This window comes from Eulemur rufifrons, chromosome 29 (assembly GCF_041146395.1).
Source record: "Eulemur rufifrons isolate Redbay chromosome 29, OSU_ERuf_1, whole genome shotgun sequence".
Taxonomy (NCBI): Eukaryota; Metazoa; Chordata; class Mammalia; order Primates; family Lemuridae; genus Eulemur; species Eulemur rufifrons.
Genome location: NC_091011.1, coordinates 100,345,812 through 100,368,881, shown reverse-complemented (window position 1 = coordinate 100,368,881; position 23,070 = coordinate 100,345,812). Strand labels below are relative to the sequence as shown.

The 23,070-nt window shown below is 50.4% G+C and overlaps 1 protein-coding gene across 1 annotated transcript in view; it reads left to right on the top strand.

Annotated features, from left to right (window-relative positions):
* Positions 1-484: 484 nt before the first annotated feature.
* NCAPG2 (non-SMC condensin II complex subunit G2) overlaps positions 485-23,070 on the top strand; it is a 56,519-nt gene continuing 33,933 nt past the window's right edge. Inside the window, exons 1-13 of the mRNA XM_069462719.1 lie at positions 485-547; positions 993-1,045; positions 2,945-3,060; positions 6,211-6,399; positions 6,755-6,869; positions 8,868-9,022; positions 11,809-11,943; positions 13,084-13,178; positions 14,871-14,940; positions 16,729-16,815; positions 19,637-19,732; positions 20,667-20,792; positions 21,590-21,769. Coding sequence (XP_069318820.1) covers positions 2,983-3,060; positions 6,211-6,399; positions 6,755-6,869; positions 8,868-9,022; positions 11,809-11,943; positions 13,084-13,178; positions 14,871-14,940; positions 16,729-16,815; positions 19,637-19,732; positions 20,667-20,792; positions 21,590-21,769 — 1,326 coding nt within the window. The 5' untranslated portion in view covers positions 485-547; positions 993-1,045; positions 2,945-2,982. The remainder of the gene's footprint in view (positions 548-992; positions 1,046-2,944; positions 3,061-6,210; positions 6,400-6,754; positions 6,870-8,867; positions 9,023-11,808; positions 11,944-13,083; positions 13,179-14,870; positions 14,941-16,728; positions 16,816-19,636; positions 19,733-20,666; positions 20,793-21,589; positions 21,770-23,070) is intronic.

The following is a 23,070-nucleotide window of genomic DNA, read 5'->3' as shown; positions in this document are numbered from 1 at the left end:
CCAGACCTCGCCCCCCGCCCCCCGTCCTCTCCTCGTCTTCCCCCTCCCATCTCCTTCCTCCCCCTCCTCTTCCTCCTACTCCCAATTCCTTCCACCCCGCCCCACCCCCTCTTCCCCTCCCTCCGCGCCCGCACCAAGGGCCCCGCCCCCTCCTTGGACGCGCGCTCTCGCAGGGGAGGCCGCCGGCCGCGCACGAGCGCGCAGTGAACGCAGCGCACGCACGGGGCGGGGAGGCGCGCTGTGGCGCCACGCACGCGCACTCCGTGGGGCGCGGCCGGGCGCCCGGGCAGGGCGACCCGAGGCCGCGCCCAGAGAGGCGGGGTTAGGACGGGCGGAAAACTGGGCGGGACGGATGTGTGGGCAGGGGTCGAGCGTGAGGGGCGTGACGGGCGTTGGGCGAGGCCCGCGCCACCCCTCGCCCCAACTCTCGCGAGACCGTCCCTTGCTGACGCGCGTGGGGGCGGGGCGCGTCGTGGGCGCCGGCGGGTGTGTTTGAATCTGGTCCGAGCGCGGGAATCGGCGGGCGCGGAGCGCGGGGAGCTTGGCGGTGAGCACCGGGCGCGCCGCCGGAGCTGGGCTCAGGAAGGGCCGGGGAACGGCGGGGCGGCGGGCGGGCCGCTCCGCGGCGGGTCGGTCCAGGCCTCCACCCCCCCGCTCCGGGCCGCGGTCCTGCCACGGCGGCTGCTCTCGGGCCGGGCCGCGGCGGGTTTCCGCCCTGTGGGCGCGGGTGGCGCTGCGTGCTCCTCGGCCGCCGGAGAGCGGCCCCGGCCGGGCGCTGGCCCTGCGGAGGAGCCCCCGGGTCCCGGACCCCGGCGCTGGCCCCGGGGAGGAGCCCCTGCTCCCCCGACTGATCTCAGAGGCATCGGCTCCCCAACCCCTGTTCTGGTTGGTGCCTCTGGCCGTGTCTGTGAGGAGGAGTTTGGGGTGGGGTGGGAAGTCACAGGTGGTGACAAGGTGACAAGAGCTTCTTTTTAATGCCTCCCTTGGATCAGTACCAGACCTCCCGTGTGAAGAGCACCCTGCGGCTGGGACGGATGACTGGATGGTGAGATGCCCCCTGTGTGCTCACGGCGGCGGGGAGAAGGATTTCTCACACAAAGATTAGGACAGAGAAGTGGCCGTTTACTCTCTCTTCCCGCAGGGAAGGGGCACGGCGCGGGAGAGGTGGGGGCAGGGAAGGGGCACGGCGCGGGAGAGGTGGGGGCAGGGAAGGGGCACGGCGCGGGAGAGGTGGGGGCAGGGAAGGGGCACGGCGCGGGAGAGGTGGGGGCAGGGAAGGGGCACGGCGCGGGAGAGGTGGGGGCAGGGAAGGGGCACGGCGCGGGAGAGGTGGGGGCAGGGAAGGGGCACGGCGCGGGAGGGGTGGGGGCTCTGGGTCTTATTAGGGAAGGCTGAGCGGGCGGGGAGGGAAATTTAAGGCCGTAGCCTGATTAGCGGGGTCGTTTTTTCCCTACTGCAGCAGACTGATAACGGGAGGGGCTGTTCGCTTTTTCCGTTTTTTTTCCTTTTTTCTGTGAGGCTGGCTCTATCCGAGTCCTTGGAATATGGTGCTGGCAAGAGCTGGGAGGGAGCTCGTACCCCTGCTGTCCACTTGGGGCCCTTCAAGGCTGTGAAAACAAACTCTTAGAGATGGAGTTAAGTCCCAGGTGTTTAATCAAACGAAACAAAGGGCAGCTGTGCTGTGAGTTTTTCCTTCATGGGCCAATTACGTGCTGTGAGTTTTTCTTGCTGTTTGATAGCTCGCTTTCCTGTAAGGCCACCTTTCACCTTACCTTGAAAGGAGCATCACGGAACTCCGGGGCGCACGCACACACCCCTAGATGGTGTAGCCCCTGGCACGCCGAGACTGGCACAGCCGCTGCGGGGTTGCAGACCTGCACAGGTGTGGCTGTGCTGCACGCTGGGCAGCGAGAACACAGTGGTTACGTGTCTGTGTGTCTCAACACACCTCAACATAGAAGAGGTACCCCGAGAATACAGTGTTGTGGTCCTGTAGGACCACTGTCAGATGTGGCCCACGGTTGACCAAAGGGGTGTTCTGTGGCCATAACTGGAGTTCTCCGCTTGGCTATTTGAGTGCAGGAATGAGGTGGCTGCACTTCGGTGCTGTTTGTGTGGGGGGTCATTCAACTGACGTTATCCTGTACTTTGTCCAGTGTAGACGCTGAGAGCTAGGGTTTCTATATTTCAAGTGACACGCTATCCCCACAATTATTGCTGGTCATTTTCCATATTGCTCTGTCTATAATGGTGCAGGTGGCTTGCTTTATTTTTAAAGTGGGAGTCCCGTTGGGAATGTGTCCCATCATTGCTGTTACTTCATCTTGAGCTTGCTGTCTTTCCAGTAGGGCTCCGCGGGCACCATGTGTTTCCTGGGGAGACTCAGGCAGGGAGGAGGGAGCTTGCAGGCCCCTGGGCTCTCATCACCCACGGCGGGAGGAGGGTGCTTGCCTGGTGCGCAGTCTAACAAGCTCCCCCGTGACCCCGTCTCACTCTGAATAACAAGGTGACTCTAACAGTGGGATTTTTTTTGGATGGAGGAATGGCGCTTTAGAAAGGGAGAGGCTTTAGAATTTAGCAGCTGGGATCAGACTGTTCTTTGGTTGAACTAACTCAGATCTGCCGGAGCCAGCATCTTACAGAGGTACTAACAGGCGAGAAGGAAAGCTTCCTGGGCCATTTGGATTTCTCTTTCCCTAGCTGGTAACTTCATTAACAACTAATAATAACATGTCGTTGATATTATGTTGATAATATCCCCAATGAAGGAAATAAGTAAATTACTTTTCAGATACTATAATTTGTTTTATGTCAGAATATTGTTAGAAACTGTTTGCCATAGGTGGTATAGGAATTTTCTTGCAGTTCTTAGGTGTTAATATCAAATCTTGCAGGAAAAGATATTTGCAAATGTAAGTTCCAGTCTGATTATGTTTTCCCTCAGGGTCACAAAGTAAAACCATTTGAACAGTTTCATCTGTCATGGAAAAGCGCCAGACATTTGTACAAGTGGTGTCTAAGGAGCTGGTTGGAGAGTTTTTACAATTTATTCAGCATGATGTAAGTTTCGTGTTTCACCTTTCTTGTGATTTTGACTGTTAACATAAAATAACATTCTAAAATCATCATTTCCCACATGAAATGTAGTTATCTCAGCGAATCCTAGTGACCAGTGCTTGTTTAAAAAAAGAAAACAAAACTCTTTACGTGCAAATCAGCCTGCTGATGCGCCAACCTGAGATGTGCAAGATGAGCAGACGTTAACCACAGGGGACCCGGGCAAAGACCCATCTAAGCTCAGGGTCACTCTGCAGCCCAGAGAAGGTGTGTTGTGCCTGACAGCAGGTGAGGTTGGGGCCCAGCTCCACGGCCTTTGCTCTTTTAGGGTGTTCAGACTTTATCGTGAGAGCAGTGAGGGCCTTAAGCAGGGCGTGACCTGTTCTCAAGGAGGGAAGAGAACGAAGAAAAGGACGAAGGTGAAGAGGGAAGACTAAGGCTTGCCCTGTGGAAACATTCCTCTGGCTGCGTGTGAGTAATCGGTCGGAGGGACCGGCACGGCAGCCAGAGAGCAGTTCGAGGTGGTTGATTTTGTATCTCCCCGGCAGCCAGCACCACCTCAGGAGAACACCACTGAATTAGTCCTCATCCTAAGGAGGCGGTTGTTTTAGTGTACCAGTAATAAGCTTTATTAACATGTAATAATTCAGCTTAGTACCTGGTCACTGTGTAGCTCTTAGACGTAAAAATGGAAGCATGTGGGTTGTGCATCGCTTGGTCTCCTCACGTGGGGTGATGCAGAATGCCACTTGGTGTAAAAAGGACAGTTTCCCTTGGTTCAACCTCATGGGAGCTTCAGTCAGGTTGAGGCCTATGGGTGGACCTCTCCAAAAACAGTTCTGCTGTGCCCCAGGCCGCGCACTGGGAGCAGTCACTGCGCTCGGCAGCACCGGTGGTGACAGCCAGAAAGGCAACGAGGAGATGGGGCTGGGGCACAACACCAGAGAATTTCATCAGTGACACATGCATAGTTCTGTACATGTTAAGTCATAGGAAATACATAAGTACTATAATAAGTATTATCATACTTAATATTTAAATTTTTTAGGTAGAAGTGGGTGCCCCTGCTCCCGGGGCACACCTGCCCACCCTCTGTGTGAGAGGAAGAGAACAAGAGCTAGAGGAGGAAGGGGCATAGCAGAGGGGAACAGGGCGCGTTACAGAGTGGCGTGCAGCCTGGGGAGGGCAGAGTGAAGAGGGCAGCCCCGTGGGTCGTGGCTCGTAGGGGTGCAGCGTGGTCTGGACGTGGGGGGACTGAGCTGCTGGCATCTGAGGTGTGTGAGGTGCGTGTGATCCTGGCAGTGCCGCTGAGCAGGTGCAGTTTTCCACTCGCACCTGGTGTTTCCTCCTCTGAGAATTGTGGTGAGGAGGATGCAGCAGAGGAGGCCCCGGTCCTTTAATGATACCCTGTGTGCCAGGCCCTGCTCTGAGAGTCCCTGCGCGGGTGGAGCTTTGTGTCCTAGTGGTGGAGGAAGACAAACAAGGAGACGCGCATGTAAGCAGTGAAGCTGGGCGGGAGGGCGGGAGTGGTCAGGGATCGCCTGGGAGGGGGTGGTGCAGTCACGCACCGCGTACCCATGGGGATGCCTTCTGAGAACCTCGGGTTTACCGCCACCACGTTTTGTCACTCTTGTGTTTACTATTTGTGGAGTCACCTGAGAGTCAGTTGCAGGCATTGTGCCTCCACCCCTGAATATTTCAGTGTGTCTTTTTTCTAAAACAAAGATGTGCTCGTATATGGCCACGTTAAAATCCTCAAGACAGAAAATTAAACATGAAGGAAAATACCGTTATCTGCAGTACACATTCACATTTCCACAGGTGTCCCAGTAATGTCCTTTTTGGCAACACTTTTTCCTGCTTTGGGATCCAGTCTAGGATCACACATTGCGTTAGCTGCCACATCTTATTAGTTGTCTCTAATCTAGCAGAAGAGCGTCTCCACCTTGCTGTGTCTGTCACGACCCTGCCCGTGCTGAAGAGTGCGGGCAGCTCTGTGGCCTGTCCATCAGTTTGCGTCTGTGTGATCTGACCAAATTCAGAGCTTCCGTTTGGGCAGGAACTGCAGGCAGCGTCAGTCCTCTGGGTGCGTTGCTGCCAGGCAGGAAGCCCGAGGTGTGGTCTCCCCGCGGTGGGTGGGTGTCTGTCCATCGAGAGCTGCTGTTTCCCCTTTGTCATCAGTGGGTCATCTGTGGGGAAGTAAGTTGGCACCATGCAAATGTTCTGCTCCTCTCGTTTCAGCATCCATTGATGTTTTCATTACGATGGCTGTAAAGTTGTGATTTTTTTAACCCCGTATTCCTTCTGTGTTTCTTCATTGGCATTCTACAGCATGCAAATGCTATTAATTAATGACTTATTTATTATCAGTATGATCATGTTGATTTTCTTATGTGTTGGGGGTGGAGTCTTGCTATGTTGCCTAGGTTGGTGGTGAATTCCTGGGCTCCTGTGATCCTGCCGCCTCCCCGGTAGCTGGGACCACAGGTGCGCCACCACGCTCGGCTTGGCCTCTCTGCTGCTTATTTCATTCAGTAGGTTAGAACCCATCACTGTCGCTGTTTGGGTGCTCAGATTGTCCCCGATTAGGCTGCAGGAAGTCCCTTAAACTGGATTCTGTGCTCTTTTCATAATGGCCTTTGTTTGCCCAGTCAGGGTTTCGAGCTCATCTGTTCAGAGCAAAGGAAGTGTCAGGAGAGGATTGGTGGGAAGATCTGAAATCATCTCCTTGCCTGGCAGGAGACCATGCCGTCTAGGGAGGGTGTTGGGGGTCCACATGGTGCTGGACCCCAGAAACTGAGGATGGAGTCAGTCTGCACGGCTGTGTTGTTGTTCAACTCTGGTGTACTTTTGTGACCTAATTATAGATCTGGAGATGGTGGACATTTGGGTTGCTTTTAGGGAAGGTTTTGCTAATTGGATAAAATTTTAAACTGTAAAGATTAGGATACCAGGGAAGAATAGGAAGAAATTGTCTAAGTCTAACTGTTAATCCATATGCTTTTTTCCTTTTAGGGATGGATTTCGAAAACTGCAACCAAACTCTTGAACTTGTGATGAGATAATGCTTAACGTTTTCCATGCCATTATGGAAAGGATGTTACTGTAACCATGTTTGTATTTGAAATGCTACACTTGCTGTTTCTTTTGCAGAAAGATCCCTCTGACCCTTTCAGCCTAAATGAGTTACTAGATGAGTTATCAAGGAAACAGAAAGAAGAATTATGGCAAAGGCTGCAGACCTTGTTAACAGACGTGCTGTTAGAGAGCCCGGTGGACGAGTGGCAGGTCGTGCACGTCCAGGGTGAAGACGCCATGGAGACAGAGCACAGCTCAAAAATGGTAGCATTTATTTTTCAAAAATAAAAAAATGTCCCTTTTTCTTTGTTAAAAAAAATTGTTTATTGTGCATAATCGAATTTTAAGTTCATAAAAATTTCAAAGTCAAGAATTTTAGAAGCTAAGTCTGTTGTGGTTTTGCCCACTCTTCAGCCCTACCGTTATTAAGCTAGTCCAGTACCAAATACTGATGTTGCTGTTCTTTTAGGACAATTGACTTGTATTTAACTTTAATTCATTTTTAGAGTAAGTTAGAGGTGTGGCTTGGTTTTTGGAAATTTTGTAACTTAAATTTGTTTTAAAAATTGATTTTAAACTGATGATTTTGGTTCACTTGTACTTTATTTTTTATTTATAGAGAAAAAACATAGAAATAATTCATGCAGTCACGTCTGTGATTCTCGCTTCCGTGTCTGTGATAAATGAAAGTGAGAACTATGAAGCCTTACTGGAGGGCGTGGTTATACTAAATGGTGAGTTGGCTGTGAGTGGCTCACTGAAAAGTGGGGCATGGAAATGTCCCTGGAAAAGGAAGCTCTTGTCCTTGTCCTGAGCGTCGCTGACTTTGGAAGCAGAGTGGTGTGAAGGCACAGCTGTGCGGTCAGGCTCCGGGACTTCAGCTGGAGAAGGGGTGCGGCGGCTGGGCGCAGTGGCTCACACCTGCAGCTCCAGCACTTGGGAGGCCAAGGCAGCAGGAGAACGCTTGAGGCCAAGAGTTTGAGATGAGCCTGGACAACATAGTGAGACCCTGTCTCTACTAAAAAAAAAAAGTAGAAAAGGTGCCCACTGTAAGGGTTGTCCTGAATAATTAGTTTATTTTAAGCTCCGTTTAAATGTTTCAGATGGTGAGATGTTAGTCCCAGCAACTAACTACTGTTGGTTACAGGTTTTTCAGGAAAGTCTTTAACTTACAGGACCCGTGATCAAGAGGAAAGTATCTGATTGTGTGGTTACCACTGCCAGGTCATGTCGATTTCACCAAGAATTTGTGACATTGAGTTTTTTCTTTAAATACGTTATGAACATGATCTGAGGGGTAATTGTTGACTCCTGTGGGAGTTTTACTGTACTGAAATTTAAATCGTACTTTCTGAGTTTTAACTGAACTGTAAAACTGTAGTTATTAATTTAGAAGGTGTACTAGTCTGAATGAGATCTGATTGTAAAATATTTATATAAAATTATTGTATAGTGGATATAAAAGAGGTAAAACTAATTTTAAGTAATGATTTTTTTTTTTTTTTTTTTGAGACAGAGTCTCGCTTTGTTGCCCGGGCTAGAGTGAGTGCCGTGGTGCTAGCCTCGCTCACAGCAACCTCAGACTCCTGGGCTCAAGCAATCCTCCTGCCTCAGCCTCCCGAGTAGCTGGGACTACAGGCATGCGCCACCATGCCCAGCTAATTTTTTCCATATATATATTTTAGTTGGCCAGATAATTTCTTTCTATTTTTAGTAGAGACGGGGTCTCGCTCTTGCCCAGGCTGGTCTCGAACTCCTGACCTCAAGCGATCCACCTGCCTCGGCCTCCCAGAGTGCTAGGATTACAGGCGTGAGCCACTGCGCCCGGCCTTAAGTAATGATTTTTAAGAAGAATCGCCAGTGTCCCCATCCCACACTGCGTGCTGTAATAGTTTCACGTGACAGACTCTCTCATCAAGCTTCTCATTCGTAGAATCACTTAGACTTAGGCATGTGTTTAGTGGAATATTGTTTTATTCTGAATTCTTGAATTGACATATAGTGTCTTACTGAAAAGTCAACCCTAATCAATATAAAAATAGCTCACAAATACTTTGTGAATTTTACCACCAGTTTATTTGTACAGTCTCCAAGTAACTGGTAAAATGATTAGTGCTAACATTGTAGTTGCTACCAACTTCCAAGTTAATTCAGGAATTTTATGTTAGTATAATGGCATTCAGATATCTATAGATTGTAATTATAAGCACATTATTAGTACTATTAATTTGATTATTGAGCTTTTCTGTTAATAAAAGCACTGCAGTTTTTGTTTTATGATAGTTGCTTTTACTATTTTGCATCTCTGTGCCAAAATTTGAGGCCCGCACATGGAGGGATGTTTGTAGTGGCTTAGCGGTCAGTGGGCGTGACTGGCTCTGGTGTTAGAGGGGTTACCGTGGGTGTTGTTGAACTTACGTTTAGTTAGCCTCAAAACCCACCTTTCTAAAGTAAGGCGTTTGGGCAGTCTCATCTCTCTGAGGCTGCCAGTTCTCGAATTCTCTGTCCTGTTGGGTCTGTTGTTAATTAAAAAGTTGTTTGACAATTGTTACAAAGACAGACCCAATACACCCAGTAAATAATGTATATGAATCTTTTGCTAGTGAAACACAAACTAATATTTTTGCTTAGCAAAGCTTCATAATAACATACAAAGTCCTTATACTCTAAACTGTTGAATCTGAACTGAAGAATGTGCTTTGCTGATTAGGAAGTTGCTGGCTCTGTTTCAGGGATTCTGTATGCGCTGCCTGAATCTGAGCGCAGGCTGCGGAGCTCCATCCAGGACTTGTGTGTCAGGTGGTGGGAGAAAGGCCTGCCTGCCAAGGAGGACATGGGGAAGACGGCTTTTATCCTGCTGCTGAGGAAGAGTCTCGAGACCAAGACGGTACGTTTGCTTTCAAAGTGTCTGCTTTCCCGAGAGGGGACGGTGTTGGACCGCGAGGGGCCTGACTGCAGGGACGGTGTTGGACCGCCAGGGGCCCGACTGCTGGGACGGTGTTGGACCGCCAGGGGCCCGACTGCGGGGACGGTGTTGGACCGCCAGGGGCCCGACTGCGGGGACGGTGTTGGACCGCGAGGGGCCCGACTGCGGGGACGGTGTTGGACCGCCAGGGGCCCGACTGCGGGGACCGTGTTGGACCTCCAGGGGCCCGACTGCGGGGACGGTGTTGGACCGCCAGGGGCCCGACTGCTGGGACCGTGTTGGACCGCGAGGGGCCCGACTGCTGGGACGGTGTTGGACCGCCAGGGGCCCGACTGCGGGGACGGTGTTGGACCGCCAGGGGCCCGACTGCGGGGACGGTGTTGGACCGCGAGGGGCCCGACTGCGGGGACGGTGTTGGACCGCCAGGGGCCCGACTGCGGGGACCGTGTTGGACCGCGAGGGGCCCGACTGCGGGGACGGTGTTGGACCGCCAGGGGCCCGACTGCGGGGACCGTGTTGGACCGCGAGGGGCCCGACTGCTGGGACGGTGTTGGACCGCCAGGGGCCCGACTGCGGGGACCGTGTTGGACCGCGAGGGGCCCGACTGCGGGGACGGTGTTGGACCGCCAGGGGCCCGACTGCTGGGACGGTGTTGGACCGCCAGGGGCCCGACTGCGGGGACGGTGTTGGACCGCGAGGGGCCCGACTGCGGGGACGGTGTTGGACCGCCAGGGGCCCGACTGCGGGGACGGTGTTGGACCGCCAGGGGCCCGACTGCTGGGACGGTGTTGGACCGCCAGGGGCCCGACTGCTGGGACGGTGTTGGACCTCGAGGGGCCCGACTGCGGGGACGGTGTTGGACCGCCAGGGGCCCGACTGCGGGGACGGTGTTGGACCGCCAGGGGCCCGACTGCTGGGACGGTGTTGGACCGCCAGGGGCCCGACTGCGGGGACGGTGTTGGACCGCGAGGGGCCCGACTGCGGGGACGGTGTTGGACCGCGAGGGGCCCGACTGCGGGGACCGTGTTGGACTGCGAGGGTCCTGACTGCTGGGACGGTGTTGGACCGCCAGGGGCCCGACTGCGGGGACGGTGTTGGACTGCCAGGGGCCCGACTGCGGGGACCGTGTTGGACTGCCAGGGGCCTGACTGCGGGGACCGTGTTGGACTGCCAGGGGCCTGACTGCTGTGGCAGCTTCCCCAGTTAGGGGATTTTTTAAAAACCAGGTTGTTCAGAGGTCAAAGGTGGGTGTGGTGGCTCTGCACTGCGATTGAATGCCAGGCCCTGTCCCCACCCTCCTCCGTGTGTGGCTTCTGTCCTGCCACTGTGTCTGCACGCTCCAGGGGGCCACCCCCACCCTGTCTGAGTTCCAGGCGGGAGAGTGGGACGGGCCAGACCTTCCCAACATCTGACCTGGTGTCGGTGTCTGTGGCCACCTCTGTCTGCTGAGAAAGAGGGGGTTCAAGGGGCGCGTTGCCCCCTCGACTAGACAGGGTCTTCCTGTAGAGAGAAGGGCCGAGCTCCTGGTGACAGGTGGTGGCATCCGTATGGTCCTCCGAGGACCACAGGGCGTGGCCTGGGCGGGGAGGGCCTCTGACCGTGTGTTCGAAGGAAGTTGAGACCAGGCCAAGGGAGAGCGTGTTTGAAGGTTGATTGTAACTTGGGCTGTTTCTCATACTTTAATCTTCAGTATACAGTTCAGAAATGTAGAAAAATAACATTTCTTCCCCCTGATCAAGACAACAGGTACTTAGGTTCATCTCGGAAAATTGTGTGAATGCAAACAAAAGTTACCCATAATTCCACCCCCATGATGGTCGTTTTTGTTTTAAGGATGTTAAGAATATTTCTTTCTGACACCCCTGCAGAGCTCTACTTCTGTGAGGGATTCTTAGCAGGGTTGGGTGAGAGCTGGAAGGCTCTGAAGGCGTGTGGAACGCTGGTACCTCTGCATGTCCCCCCGTCTGAGTCACGAGTCTGTTGTGCCCTCTCCGAGGAGCAGTCGGTTCGTGCAGCAACGGTGTTTGGCGGCACCATAGCTGGTGCCTGACGTGTGCTGCCGGCCAAGGGCGGGATTGAGAAGCTCTTTTTTCTTGCGTCAGAATTTGTCTTTATGCCATCATTGATTTGTCTTTTTAAAATCCATTTCCCCTGCCAATACTGTTTAGTTATTAAATCAAGACTTTATTTATCCATTTAGCGTCGGGATCTCGCCACGTCACCCAGGCTGGACTCAAACTCCTGGGCTCCAGTGACCCTCCCGCCTCGGGATCCCGACTGGCTGGGACTACAGGTGCCACTGTGTGTGGTTAAGCCTTTATTTTTTAATGTCTTCCTAATACTCTCAACCTGTGCTGTTCAATATAGTAGCCACTAGCCACATAAGACTATTTAAATCTAAAGTTAAAAATAATGAAAAATTTCTCTCCTTGGTGGCACGAGTCACATTTCAGCAGCTCAGTAGCCAGAGGCGGCTGCACTGGGCAGCGCGGACACAGGACAGCTTCATTGTTGCGGGAGTTCTGCAGACAGTGCTGGGTCTCTGATTGTGTTTGCCGGGGTTTTTAAAAAGTGTTCTCTAGAGCTACAGGTGGCATTTGCAAATTTTAAAATCTGTTTTTATCTGTCACTATTTCCTACTCATTTATGAATCAATTAGAAATATTGTATAAAATATGCTTAATTTGTAATGGGACTTTACTGTTCATAAGAAACCTAAATACAGCATATTTGTGCATCACTCCTAGGGGGCAGACATATGTCGGCTTTGGCGTATCCATCAAGCTTTGTATTGCTTTGACTATGACTTGGAGGAAAGTAGAGAAATTAAAGACGTGCTACTTGAGTGCTTCATAAGCGTTAATCACATCAAGAAAGAAGAGGTAAGGAGGTTTTCTCTTTTGGTCTGTCCGTGAGCTGCGTTTTAACAGACGCTCTTCCCAAGTTCGTGTTGGTGTTTGCGCTGTGCTCAGTGTTTCCTGGGAAGTTGTCACATACTTACTGCACGTCATTTTGACCACACGCAGTACTAAAGCAGACATTTTGCAAGTCCTTATTTTGTCATTGGAGTGGATGGTGACAGGTGGCTGTGTGAATCCTGGGGAGCCATAATTGCATTTTAAATTAAGAATGATTAAAATGAAGGTTGGGAAAGCCCTTCCCTATGGATGGACCCGGCCCTCTGCCCTAATTCCCCTGTAATTGGCTGGTCCTGAAAACCGTCCTTTCACTGCATTCTGTCTCTCCGCCCACCTGTCCTGAATCCAAAGGGGGGTCTCTGGCCTCCGGTGGCCCTGCCCGTCCTGGGGCCCCTCCTGCAGGTGGCTGCTGAGCACTTGAGATGAAGCCTGAGTGAGATGTGCCTTCTGCATATAAAACAGCTCATCTGTGACTTTTATATTTATTATATACCTAATGTAATATTTTGGCTATATTATTTTACATAAAATGTTAAAATTACAGCTCCACTGTGCTGGGGTCCCCCGTAGTTGGTCATTGAGCACTGACTGTAAGCCCAGGCCGCAGAGGTGATGCCGCCTTCGACGTGCCTTTCCTTGGGGTGCCTGCGGCCTCGCAGGTGCACCTCACAAGGCTGCACACCTGGAATCCCAGCTTGACAGGCACTGAGCCTCGTAACCACACGAGGCCTTACTGTCCGTTTGTAAACGAGGAGGAGAAATGAACTGATGATTCAATTCCGTTGCTACCAGCAAATGCTAGACTGAAAGCATTCTCAGGTCTGAGGTCGCACAGCTGTCTGCGACGGAGCCGGAACACAGTGTTTATGGAGCCCTGGTGGACGTCTCCGATGCTGCTCACCCCCCCAGGGAGGCGGCTCCCCAGGCCCAGGGCTGCGCAGCTGCGGCCCGGACCCCCAGCCAGCCTCGGCGCTCGCATTCCGCGTTGTAACTGTGTGCACTTCCTTTTTATTATTTTTTATTATTTTATTATTTTTATTATTTTGTTATTGGGAACTTTCTATTTGGTTGCAGTTTTGACATCATGTCCTTTTTTATTTATAGGGAAGAAGATTTCTTAGTTCTCTCTTCAATTGGAATATGAAGTTTATTAAAATGATCCATGGGACCATTAAAAATCAGTTAGAGGGATTACAAAAGTAAGTATTAAGGGTACTTAAAATTTTTTATTATCTTAATCTGGTTTTGAAAGATTCTATTTGATTTGACTTTTTTTTTTTGAGACACAGTCTTGCTCTGTTGCCCAGGCTGGAGTGCAGTGGTGTGATCATAGCTCACTGCAGACTCCAACTCCTGGGCTCAAGGGATCCTCTTGCCTCAGCTTCCTGAATAGTTGGGACTATAGGCACCACCATGCCCAGCTAATTTTTTCTATTTTTTTGTAGAGATGGGGGTCTCACTATATTGCCAGGCTGGTTTCGAACTCCTGGCCTCAAGTGATCCTCCTGCCTCAGCCTCCCAAAGTGCTGGGATTACAGGTGTGAGCCACCATATCTGGCCTTGTATGACTTTTAAAAGTTATATTAATGTATTGGAAGCTTTAGAAATTATAATTATTCATGCTTATTATTATTCATGCTAGTATTATTCATGCTTACTTTGTACCATTGTATTATTGGATAGTTTTTTTCCTTCTGTAGGAAATCATTCATTTTTCAGTAATGACCATTGAAATTAAGATTTTTGTATTGTGGTAGTTCTTGTTTTTTTTTTTTTTTTTTTTTTGAGACAGAGTCTCACTCTGTTGCCTGGGCTAGAGTGCTGTGGCATCAGCCTAGGTCACAGCAACCTCAAACTCCTGGGCTCAAGCGATCTTCCTGCCTCAGCCTCCCGAGTAGCTGGGACTACAGGCATGTGCCACCATGCCTGGCTAATTTTTTCCATATATATATTTTTAGTTGGCCAGATAATTTGTTTCTATTTTTAGTAGAGACGGGGGTCTCACTTTTGCTCAGGCTGATCTCGAACTCCTGACCTTGAGCAATCCACCCGCTTCGGCCTCCCAGAGTGCTAGGATTACAGGCGTGAGCCACCGTGCCCAGCCTAAATTGTGGTAGTTCTTTAAACAGTCAAATTGTTTGCTACTTAAATCTCAGCCCCACTGACAATAACGCCATGTCACTGGGACTTCCGATGACATTTTGAGTGAATCTGGCCTGGGTTGTGTGGCTGGGGGGCCGGAGCCTGCAGGGTCCAGGTGCCCCGAGGGGAAGGCTGTGCAGTGCTTGGTCTGCCTTCTAGGTTTCGTCCTCACAGCCGTCTCTCGAGGGCTCTGCTTATTGACTCTCCACTGTCAGGTAGCTGTGAAGGTACCACGTTGGGATTCGGTTCTGGACTCCTGATTGCAAAGCTCCCGCTATACACTAGATCACTTTCTCATGTTTCCTCATCTTCAGAATATTTTGGGTTGAACTAATAGATTCTAAATGTCTGTGATTCTAAAGTCGTTTCTAGTATTTTAGGACTTCTATACCTGAGGAGTTAGTAGCCTGGAAAGTCCAAAATGACTCCAAGTCAAAAGTTTGTTTGTGTTTAAATTTTTTTTATTTTGGACTTATGTTCTCATAATTTCACAGAAAATAGTAAAGTTCCGGGCAAGCCTTGGCTGAGGAGAATGAAGTAGATTGTCACTTCTGTTTCCTTTCCCCAGACTCTTTAGCTCTACTTGTGCCACAGGTGGATATGAGCAACACACCTCCGCAGAGACCGTGCAGAAGCACGAATCTAAACCGAGTTCCTTCCTCCCTGGGGTAGGAGAGTAACTACAGTGATACAGGTTAAAAGTATAATTCTTTAAACTTACATTATAATATTTTGGTCTTTTTTAATAGGTCTTTGATGGTACACATCGCAGACATTTATTTCAGAGCTTGGAAAAAGGCTTCAGGGAAAATATTGGAGGTATTTTAATTTTATTAACACTTACTTTTATTGATTTTAGTTACTAAATAAGTAATCAAGGAGGGTTAAGACTTGTGTTCGTGTGCCCTGTCAAGTTAAAGCCAGAGAAGAGCGTCTGTGTGGCGGGAAGGACATCCAGTTCTCGCGGGTGCTCAGCGTGGCGCTGCCCACTGGGGTGGCCGTGGGAAGCTGAGCTTGTGCCTTTCGTCACGGGGCAGCTGTCGGCCTGCACTGTCCTGCACAGGGGGTGTTGGGCACTCGGAACGTGCCCAGTGTGAATTGAGAAGTGTTGCAGGTATAAGAAACACACCATATGGAAAAAGGAATATGAAATGTCTCACTAATACTTTCTAAAAATGCTGATTGCAAATTGAAATGATAGTGGTTTGGATCTACTGAGCTAAACAAAATACAGTTGGCCCTTCGTATCTGCGGGTTCGCATTCATGAATTCAACCAACTGTGGATCAAACATGTCGGGGAAAAATGAGCACATACAGACTTCTTTTCTTGTCATTACTCCCTAGACGTACAATGTAATAACTGTTTACATGTATCATGTGTTATGAGTAATCTAGAGATGATTCAGAGTGTACGGAGGCTGTGGGTGGGTTACGTGCAAATGCACCACTTTGTATCGGGCTTGGGCGCCTGTGGACTTCGGTGTCCAAGGAAAGTCCTGGAACCAATCCCCCCTGGGTACCGAGGGACAGCTATGTTATTAAAATAATTTTACCTGTTTCTTTTGTCTGTTTTTAATGTGGCCACTAGAAAATGGGACATGGCATTTGTGGCTCGCATTGTTTCTGCTGGACAGTGCTGTTCAGGTCCTCATGTCACCTCTGTTTGCTACGTCACTTAGGGACCTAGAGGGCCACAGTGTGGCCTTCAGGCTGCACATGCCCCACCCCTTCTTTTTCTTGGAACCTGTGCCATCGACATGTTGAAGAAAGCGGGTCAGTTGTCCTCTAGAATGTCACGTTCTGGTAGTTAGCGCTAAAGGTTTGGGTTCAATTCTCATGGCCCAGTAACTTGCCAGCTAGTGTGTGTGTCTCCTGCTTCCTCCAGGCCACAGGCCACGTGGTTGTCCCACGTTAAGCGATGCTAAGATTTATCGGTGTCTTCAGACTAAGGTGATTTTCAGAGGTAAATGGAGCAGGTTAACATTCACAGCAGTGTTTGCTTGGGTCCTTCCCTAAGGCTGTGCAAGTCCTGTGTGCGTGTGAGGGGACACAGAGGGGTGACAGACCCCATGGTCCGCTGGGGTTTGGGCTGTTCTTGGGGGCTTGGCCTCTCCCCAGCCGCCGCACTCCGCAGCTCCCACCCTGGCCCAGACCAGCCCTTCTCAGCGGCAGCCCCAGAAGGTCTGGTTTGGTCTGGAATCCGGCCTCCACCGCGGGGGTAGCTCTCTTTCGGTTCTGGGGAGGCATCTGGAACAGGTTCGGTCTCCGGAGGCTGTCCAGGGCTGTGGGGACGCAGCGGGGCTCCACACGCGCCACTCCCTCGGTCTCTGGACTTGGATTTGAATGGCTGCGAGTGGCGGGTAGAACTTGCCTTGCCGTTTGGCACAGATTTGATATTCAGTCAACTGAGATAGACGCAGCTAAGCGTTCTCCTTGGCATATGAAAACTAAAGGAGTTCCAAGAAGTGTGGACGTAGAATAAGAAATCTCTGGTGAAAGGATCTAGGCTTTTCCCCGTGAGACACGCGATGCTGAGCGCCGCACGGCCTGTCAGGTCACCTGCAGGACCGCGTGCCCAGCGCCCTGCCTTGCATTTGTCATTTCAGACGATCGAAACCGAGTGCATCCAGGACCTCATGTTCCACGGGATCCACCTTCCACGGAAGTCCCCAGTACACTCCAAAGTGCGCGAGGTGAGCCGGGCTCGTCGTCGCACCAGCTGTGAGCAGACTGTTGCTGAAATACTGTCTACTCCGTTGTGATTTCAGATCACTGTTTGGGTTACACTCAGCTTGCACAGGCATCTGTCAGAGGGACTGCTCAGGATCTTGATATCTGGTGTCTGGCAGTTTTATTCCTACCACGAAAGTTTCAGTGAGGAAAGCACAGGTATATTGTTGTTAAGATAGTCGTACTTTATTTGAGCAACCTTTAATTCAGTTCTCTGACCAAAGAATTTCTAGAATCATCACTTTTCTTTTTTGAGACACAGTCTCGCTCTGTTGCCCAGGCTAGAGTGCTGTGGTCTCAGCCTAGCTCACAGCAACCTCAAACTCCTGGGTTCAAGCGATCCTCCTGCCTCAGCCTCCCGAGTAGCTGGGACTACAGGCATGCACCACCACGCCCAGCTAATTTTTTCTACATATTTTTAGTTGTCCGGTTAATTTGTTTCTATTTTTAGTAGAGACATGGTCTCACTCTTGCTCAGGCTGGTCTCAAACTCCTGACCTTGAGCGATCCTCCTGCCTTGGCCTCCCAGAGTGCTAGGATTACAGGCATGAGCCACTGCGCCCGACCTTGGAATCATCACTTTTTGCCACTATTACTGTTTCAAAGATCTTAGAGGATGTTTGAAATTATTTTTATTAGTTACTTTTATACATTAAATTCCCATTTTGGTGTTCTGAAAACCAAATGGAATAAATGTTTCTATACTTTCTCTCGATAAGATGTTTTGTTTTTAGAAGGTAATCTCAGAATGTAGGTAGGAATTTTGTCCTTACGTGTGTGAGTGGTCTGACTAAAGAAGGCGCCACCCTGGCTGTCACGGCACTGGCAGGTGCTGGAGTGAGCGTGGTGGTCCCGGCAAGGGGAGGCGGGGGGTGGGGTGTGAGTGCTGGGCGGGGTCTGAGTGCTGGGCGCAGTTGAGCAGATCTGGTGGTCGCAGAGTCCAAGGGAGCCGCGCTTGCTGCTGTGGGTTGTAGCAACCACCAGTCAAGAAGCGAAGTGGATAAAGACTGCCTCTTTCTTTGTTTTTTGTGTAGTGAGATTACTATATGTATGATATAAATATATTAATTTTGAATGGATAAGAAAACATTTGACATCATTGATGATTTAGTTTGTTACCCAAGGATTAAGAACTCAGGTTTATCTAGATCACTGAATTTTCCAGAGGGTTTAAAAATTATGATTTTATATATTTAGGCTAAATATATTAAATGAATCCCTCCACCCCTCTCCTAATCCCGGTGTGGCTTTATTTAGTTGTAGTCAGTTTGGGTTATTTATTTCACATATTTAATTTAGTGTTTCAAATTCTGTTTAGTAATAAAGAATTGCATCATATTAAACTACACAAAAAATTTGACATAGTTGCTTCACTCTTGGTACCAAATAACTAATGACTTTTTTTCATATATTATTTCTTGTTGTGGTAGTTTTAGTAATTAAGGTATTATAAGTATAGATATAGCTATTTGGTAAGTTTATGGAAAAAAGCACAAAAATAATTCAAAAGAAGGATATTAAATTTCACTTTTCAAGTGAAATGTATTACTGGACTTGAAGTAATTGTTTTTAACGTTTATAACACATTATAGCTTCTTTCTCAAATTGTTTTTTATTTGACAAGTATTAAAGTTATCTGATACATTATCTTATTGATATGCTGAAAGAAACTTCATGTAGTTCTTCACACATCCTTTGAAGGTAGAAATCCTGATATATTGATGAAGATGTTCTAGAATTAGTGGCCACTCATGGTTGCACAACTCTGAATATGCTACAAACGACTGAATCGTACACTGTAAAAGAGTGAATATTATGGCATGTGGCAAAGAAAATCTTTCTGTGGAGCGAGCACACCACCAATACCGAAACTCGGATCGTATTATGCACAGAAAGGCAGGCTATAGACCAAGATCGCCATCATTAAAAGCTCCAAAATAATAATCAGAATCAATAATCTCCAGGTGCTGGGTCTTTCAGGGTGAAGTTGATACAAGCAGCTCACTTAAGGGACGGGCTGGGACGGGCTGCTGTTTTTGTTTGGTTTCAGGAGACCGAGTCCCACCGTGCCAGGTGCCGTGTCCGACCGCAGCTCCTGCAGTCTGGGTTTGCCGGCACGAGCCACTGCGCCCGGCCAGGGCTGTTTCATAGCCTGTTCAATTCTAAAAGTTTTCCATTCTTCGCTAATAAATTTTAGCTCCTAGAGTGGGAATTAAAGAAGTCAGGCAAAGGTGGTTGATGCTGGGGATAAGCATCTATAAGGAATTGCTGGAAGGTTCTGGCTGGAGAGGAAGAAAGGACAGGAATCTACGGGAGTGGGCGTTTCAGTTATTCGCGAGTTCCGGGAGGTTCAGCTCGTGCCGCGAGGGGCCCTGTGGTGGCTCCTCCTTTGCTGCCGTGTCTTGCCACAGCCGAGCTCTGTGAGTTGCTGAGACAGAGGCTCGGTCAGAGCGTTTGGACCAGAGGGGGCTTGGGACCACCCAGGCAGATGCCTCCCCGCACCTTTCTGTGCCACCCTGAAGGGTCAGGGGTCAGATGGCCAACGCTGAGGTTATGTGGCTGTTGGCAGACAGTGGAGACCGGACCCAAACCATTGTGTAGCTCGGGGTCATTGATCTTTACCTCAGCGTGTAGAGTGCTGTTCTGTGTCCTGTCGGGGAATGGTCGTGACGTGGGGTCGGGGCCTCCTGTGGGGGGAGAACAAGCCCCCTCTGGGTCGGCCATTTCAAAAGCAGCGTTGCAGCCTGTCTGTCTTCTCTGTCATCTCTGTTTTTTGGCCCTTAGGTGCTGAGTTACTTTCACCATCAAAAGAAAGTCCGCCAGGGAGTGGAAGAGATGCTTTATAGGTTGTACAAACCCATCCTCTGGCGAGGATTAAAGGTACGCGCTTGAAACCGTTTGTCCCTGTGTGGAGTGCCCCAGTCGTGCTTGCGAGTCCAGCCAACTCTAATTCAGAGTTGTTAACTGGGTTGTAAAAGTAAGATTTTTGACTGAGTGCTTTGTGGAATTTTGGAAAAATGTTTTTTTTCTTTTATCAAAAGCAGTTCTTGGGTCCATTTAACTGGAAACTTGGATGAGTGAGGTGCTGACTGCACAGGTGTTTCAAGGCACCGTGCTGGGGGGGAACCGGAGGCTCAGTGGACACCTGTGGGGGCAGGGGCTGCCTGGCGTCCTCTGTGGGGACGCAGTGGTGACCGTTTCTTCGTGACACGAGGGGGCTTTGCAGCAAGGAAGCTGATTTTTTCTTTTCTTTTTCTTTTTTTTTTTTTTTTTTTTTTGTTGAGACAGAGTCTCACTTTGTTGCCCAGGCTAGAGTGAGTGCCGTGGCGTCAGCTTAGCTCACAGCAACCTCAGACTCCTGGGCTTAAGCGATCCTCCTGCCTCAGCCTCCCAAGTAGCTGGGACTACAGGCATGCGCCACCATGCCCGGCTAATTTTTTCTATATAGATTTTTAGCTGTCCATATAATGTCTTTCTATTTTTAGTAGAGACGGGGTCTCGCTCAGGCTGGTCTCGAACTCCTGACCTTGAGCAATCCACCCGCCTCGGCCTCCCAGAGTGCTAGGATTACAGGCGTGAGCCACCGCGCCCGGCCTCTTTTTTTTTTTTTTTTTTTTTTTAAGTAATCTATTGACATTGAATGGAGAGTTCTGCTTAGTTTAGGGAAGGCTTTCCAAAGTTCGGTCAATTTAAGTGTTATGTTTTTATTTGTAAATAAGTGTGTTGAAGTAATCAAAGTGTTACTTTGGGAACACTGGACTTGGGCCTTTGTATGTTAGCTGTCTGGATTCTGAAGTACTTCTTGTCATCACAGGCCAGAAACTCTGAAGTTCGCTCCAACGCTGCGCTGTTGTTTGTTGAAGCCTTTCCTGTCAGGGACCCAAACCTCCGGGCAGCTGAGATGGATGGTGAAATTCAGAGGCAGTTTGAGGAACTCTACGTACGTGTGTTGTGTGGTCGGGCGTCTGTGGGCTCGGCCCTGTGCAGGTGGGCGCTTGGCGCTCGTGTGTCCCCCGTCCCCTGTGTCCCCCGGCCCGCCGTGCGGCCCGCTCTGCCCACGGCCCGCTCTGCCCACGGCCCGCGCTCCAGACTGGTCCTTCCTTCTGAGAAAGGCCTGTTCTGTCCTGGGACCTTCTGCAACCGTGTGGACCCGCGGTGTCCTTTTCTCTTCCTCTTAGTCACTTCTGGGACATTTAGTTGCTACCTTGTGTGGTTGTAAACATTTTACGTGTGTTCTTATTGTTTCCTCAGTGAGAGGGGGTGTCACCTAGTGGGTAGAGCATGTGCTCTGGTGTCAGGACCCCAGGGTTTGAGTCCACTGTGCCTCTGTAATAGCTGTGTGACTTAGGGCAAGTTCCTTCACTTCTCTGTGCCCTGGCCTACTGTAAAGCTTTGGACAGTGCAATGAGCAGAGCTCGCGTACGGTTCAGGCAAGCCTGTGGGTGATGCCTGAGCGGTGCCTGTGGGCCGTGCCGGCTGGTCTGCAGACCTCGCTGCGTGAGGAGCGGCCCGAGGCCCTGCCCTCAGCAAAGCCTTGCAGATGGGGCGCGGCAATCAAGGCGCCACGGTTTCGGGCTGGTTCTCCTAAACACGCTGAGATCCAGGAATCTGTACATTTCTGTAGCTTGAAGTGCCTGTCGTTAAGTTGTGAATCCCCAAAGTGCTAACGTGTACAGCAAACTTGGACGTGAAGGGAGCTGATTTAAGGTTTTCAAGCCTTTCCCCTCCTACCTACAGAGCCTGTTAGAAGACCCTTACCCGATGGTCCGCTCCACAGGGGTCCTTGGTGTTTGCAAAATAACCGCCAAGTACTGGGAGATGCTGCCGCCCACCATTCTCGTCGACCTCCTGAAGAAGGTGACCGAGGAGCTGGCACTCGACACGAGCTCCGCCGACGTGCGCTGTTCTGTCTTCAAGGTGCAGTTTCAGAGTTGTGCCAGCAGCACTGGCTTCCCATAGAGTAGTCAGGAAACAGCGAGAAGGAGACAGGTGGAAATCACCCACGGTCCTATTCCATGGAGATAACACCGTTGACGTTTTTACTGTATATCCAAAGGGAAGCTTTTAAAAACCAAAGTAAAAGTATTTCAACACACAAAATAATGGCTATTTGAAATAAGTAGTTTTTAGTGTGTGGAGGGCAGGGTCCCAGCATTGTTGGATTTATCCTTTTCTGTCTCTGTGCCACGTCCTGGAGCGAAGGCACATGTGTAAACCTGTCCTCGGTCTGGCAGCACAAAATGAGGCCACGTGGGTTGGGCCGTTGGGCCGTGGAGCTCGTGGCCTTGGTGTTGGTGGCGCTTGACGCAGCGCCTGGTTTCCAGCTCTGGAGGGGGGTCGCTGGGCATCTTGGTGAGCATGCAGGGGCCAGGCTGCCCCTGCTCTGTGGGTCCCCAGCATCCCCACCGCCCTCGCTGATGTGGTCTCCGCACCAGCTCAGTGAGGCTGGTCTGGAACTCCTGAGCTCAAATGCTCTGCCTGCCTCGGCCTCCCAGAGTGCTAGGATTACAGACATGAGCCACTGCGCCTGGCAAAATTTAAAAAAAATTATACAGTAAAATATACTTTTATGGCATACTGTATGTACCTTTAATAAGAATCTCAAAAGTATTTGTCCTAATAACTGAGAAGAAAAGGCCGTAGAGCCTGAGGAGTGCAGGAGCTCGGATTCTGGGCCCTGGCCTCAGCCTGGCCTGGACGGGCCACGTCGCCCCCCCGTCCCACAGAGGAGCACTGCCTGCCGGTCTGGGCGCCGTGTGCCAGCCCGGGGGTGCGGGGGTTAAACTACACCGAGGTCTGCCCCTCAGTGTTCATGCAATAGCAAGTCAGGAGATACAGAGAATTTATGTGCTGTTAAAAAAAATAGAAGGGTCTGGGTGCAGTTGCACACGCCTGTACTCCCAGCACGTTGGGAGGCTGAGGCAGGAGGGTCGCTGGAGCCCAGGAGTTGAGGCCGCAGTGAGTTATGACTGTGCCACAGCACTGCAGCCTGGGCGACAGAGCCAGACCCTCTTTCTAAAAACATACTAGAGGATTCTTGGATGCAGTGTCTTTGGAGGCCACACTACCGGCAGTTCTGTGTTTCTTTTTTTTTTTTTTTTTTTTTCTATTTTTAGTAGAGACGGGGGTCTCACTCTTGCTCAGGCTGGTCTCGAACTCCTGACCTGGAGCGATCCACCCGCCTCGGCCTCCCAGAGTGCTGGGATTACAGGCGTGAG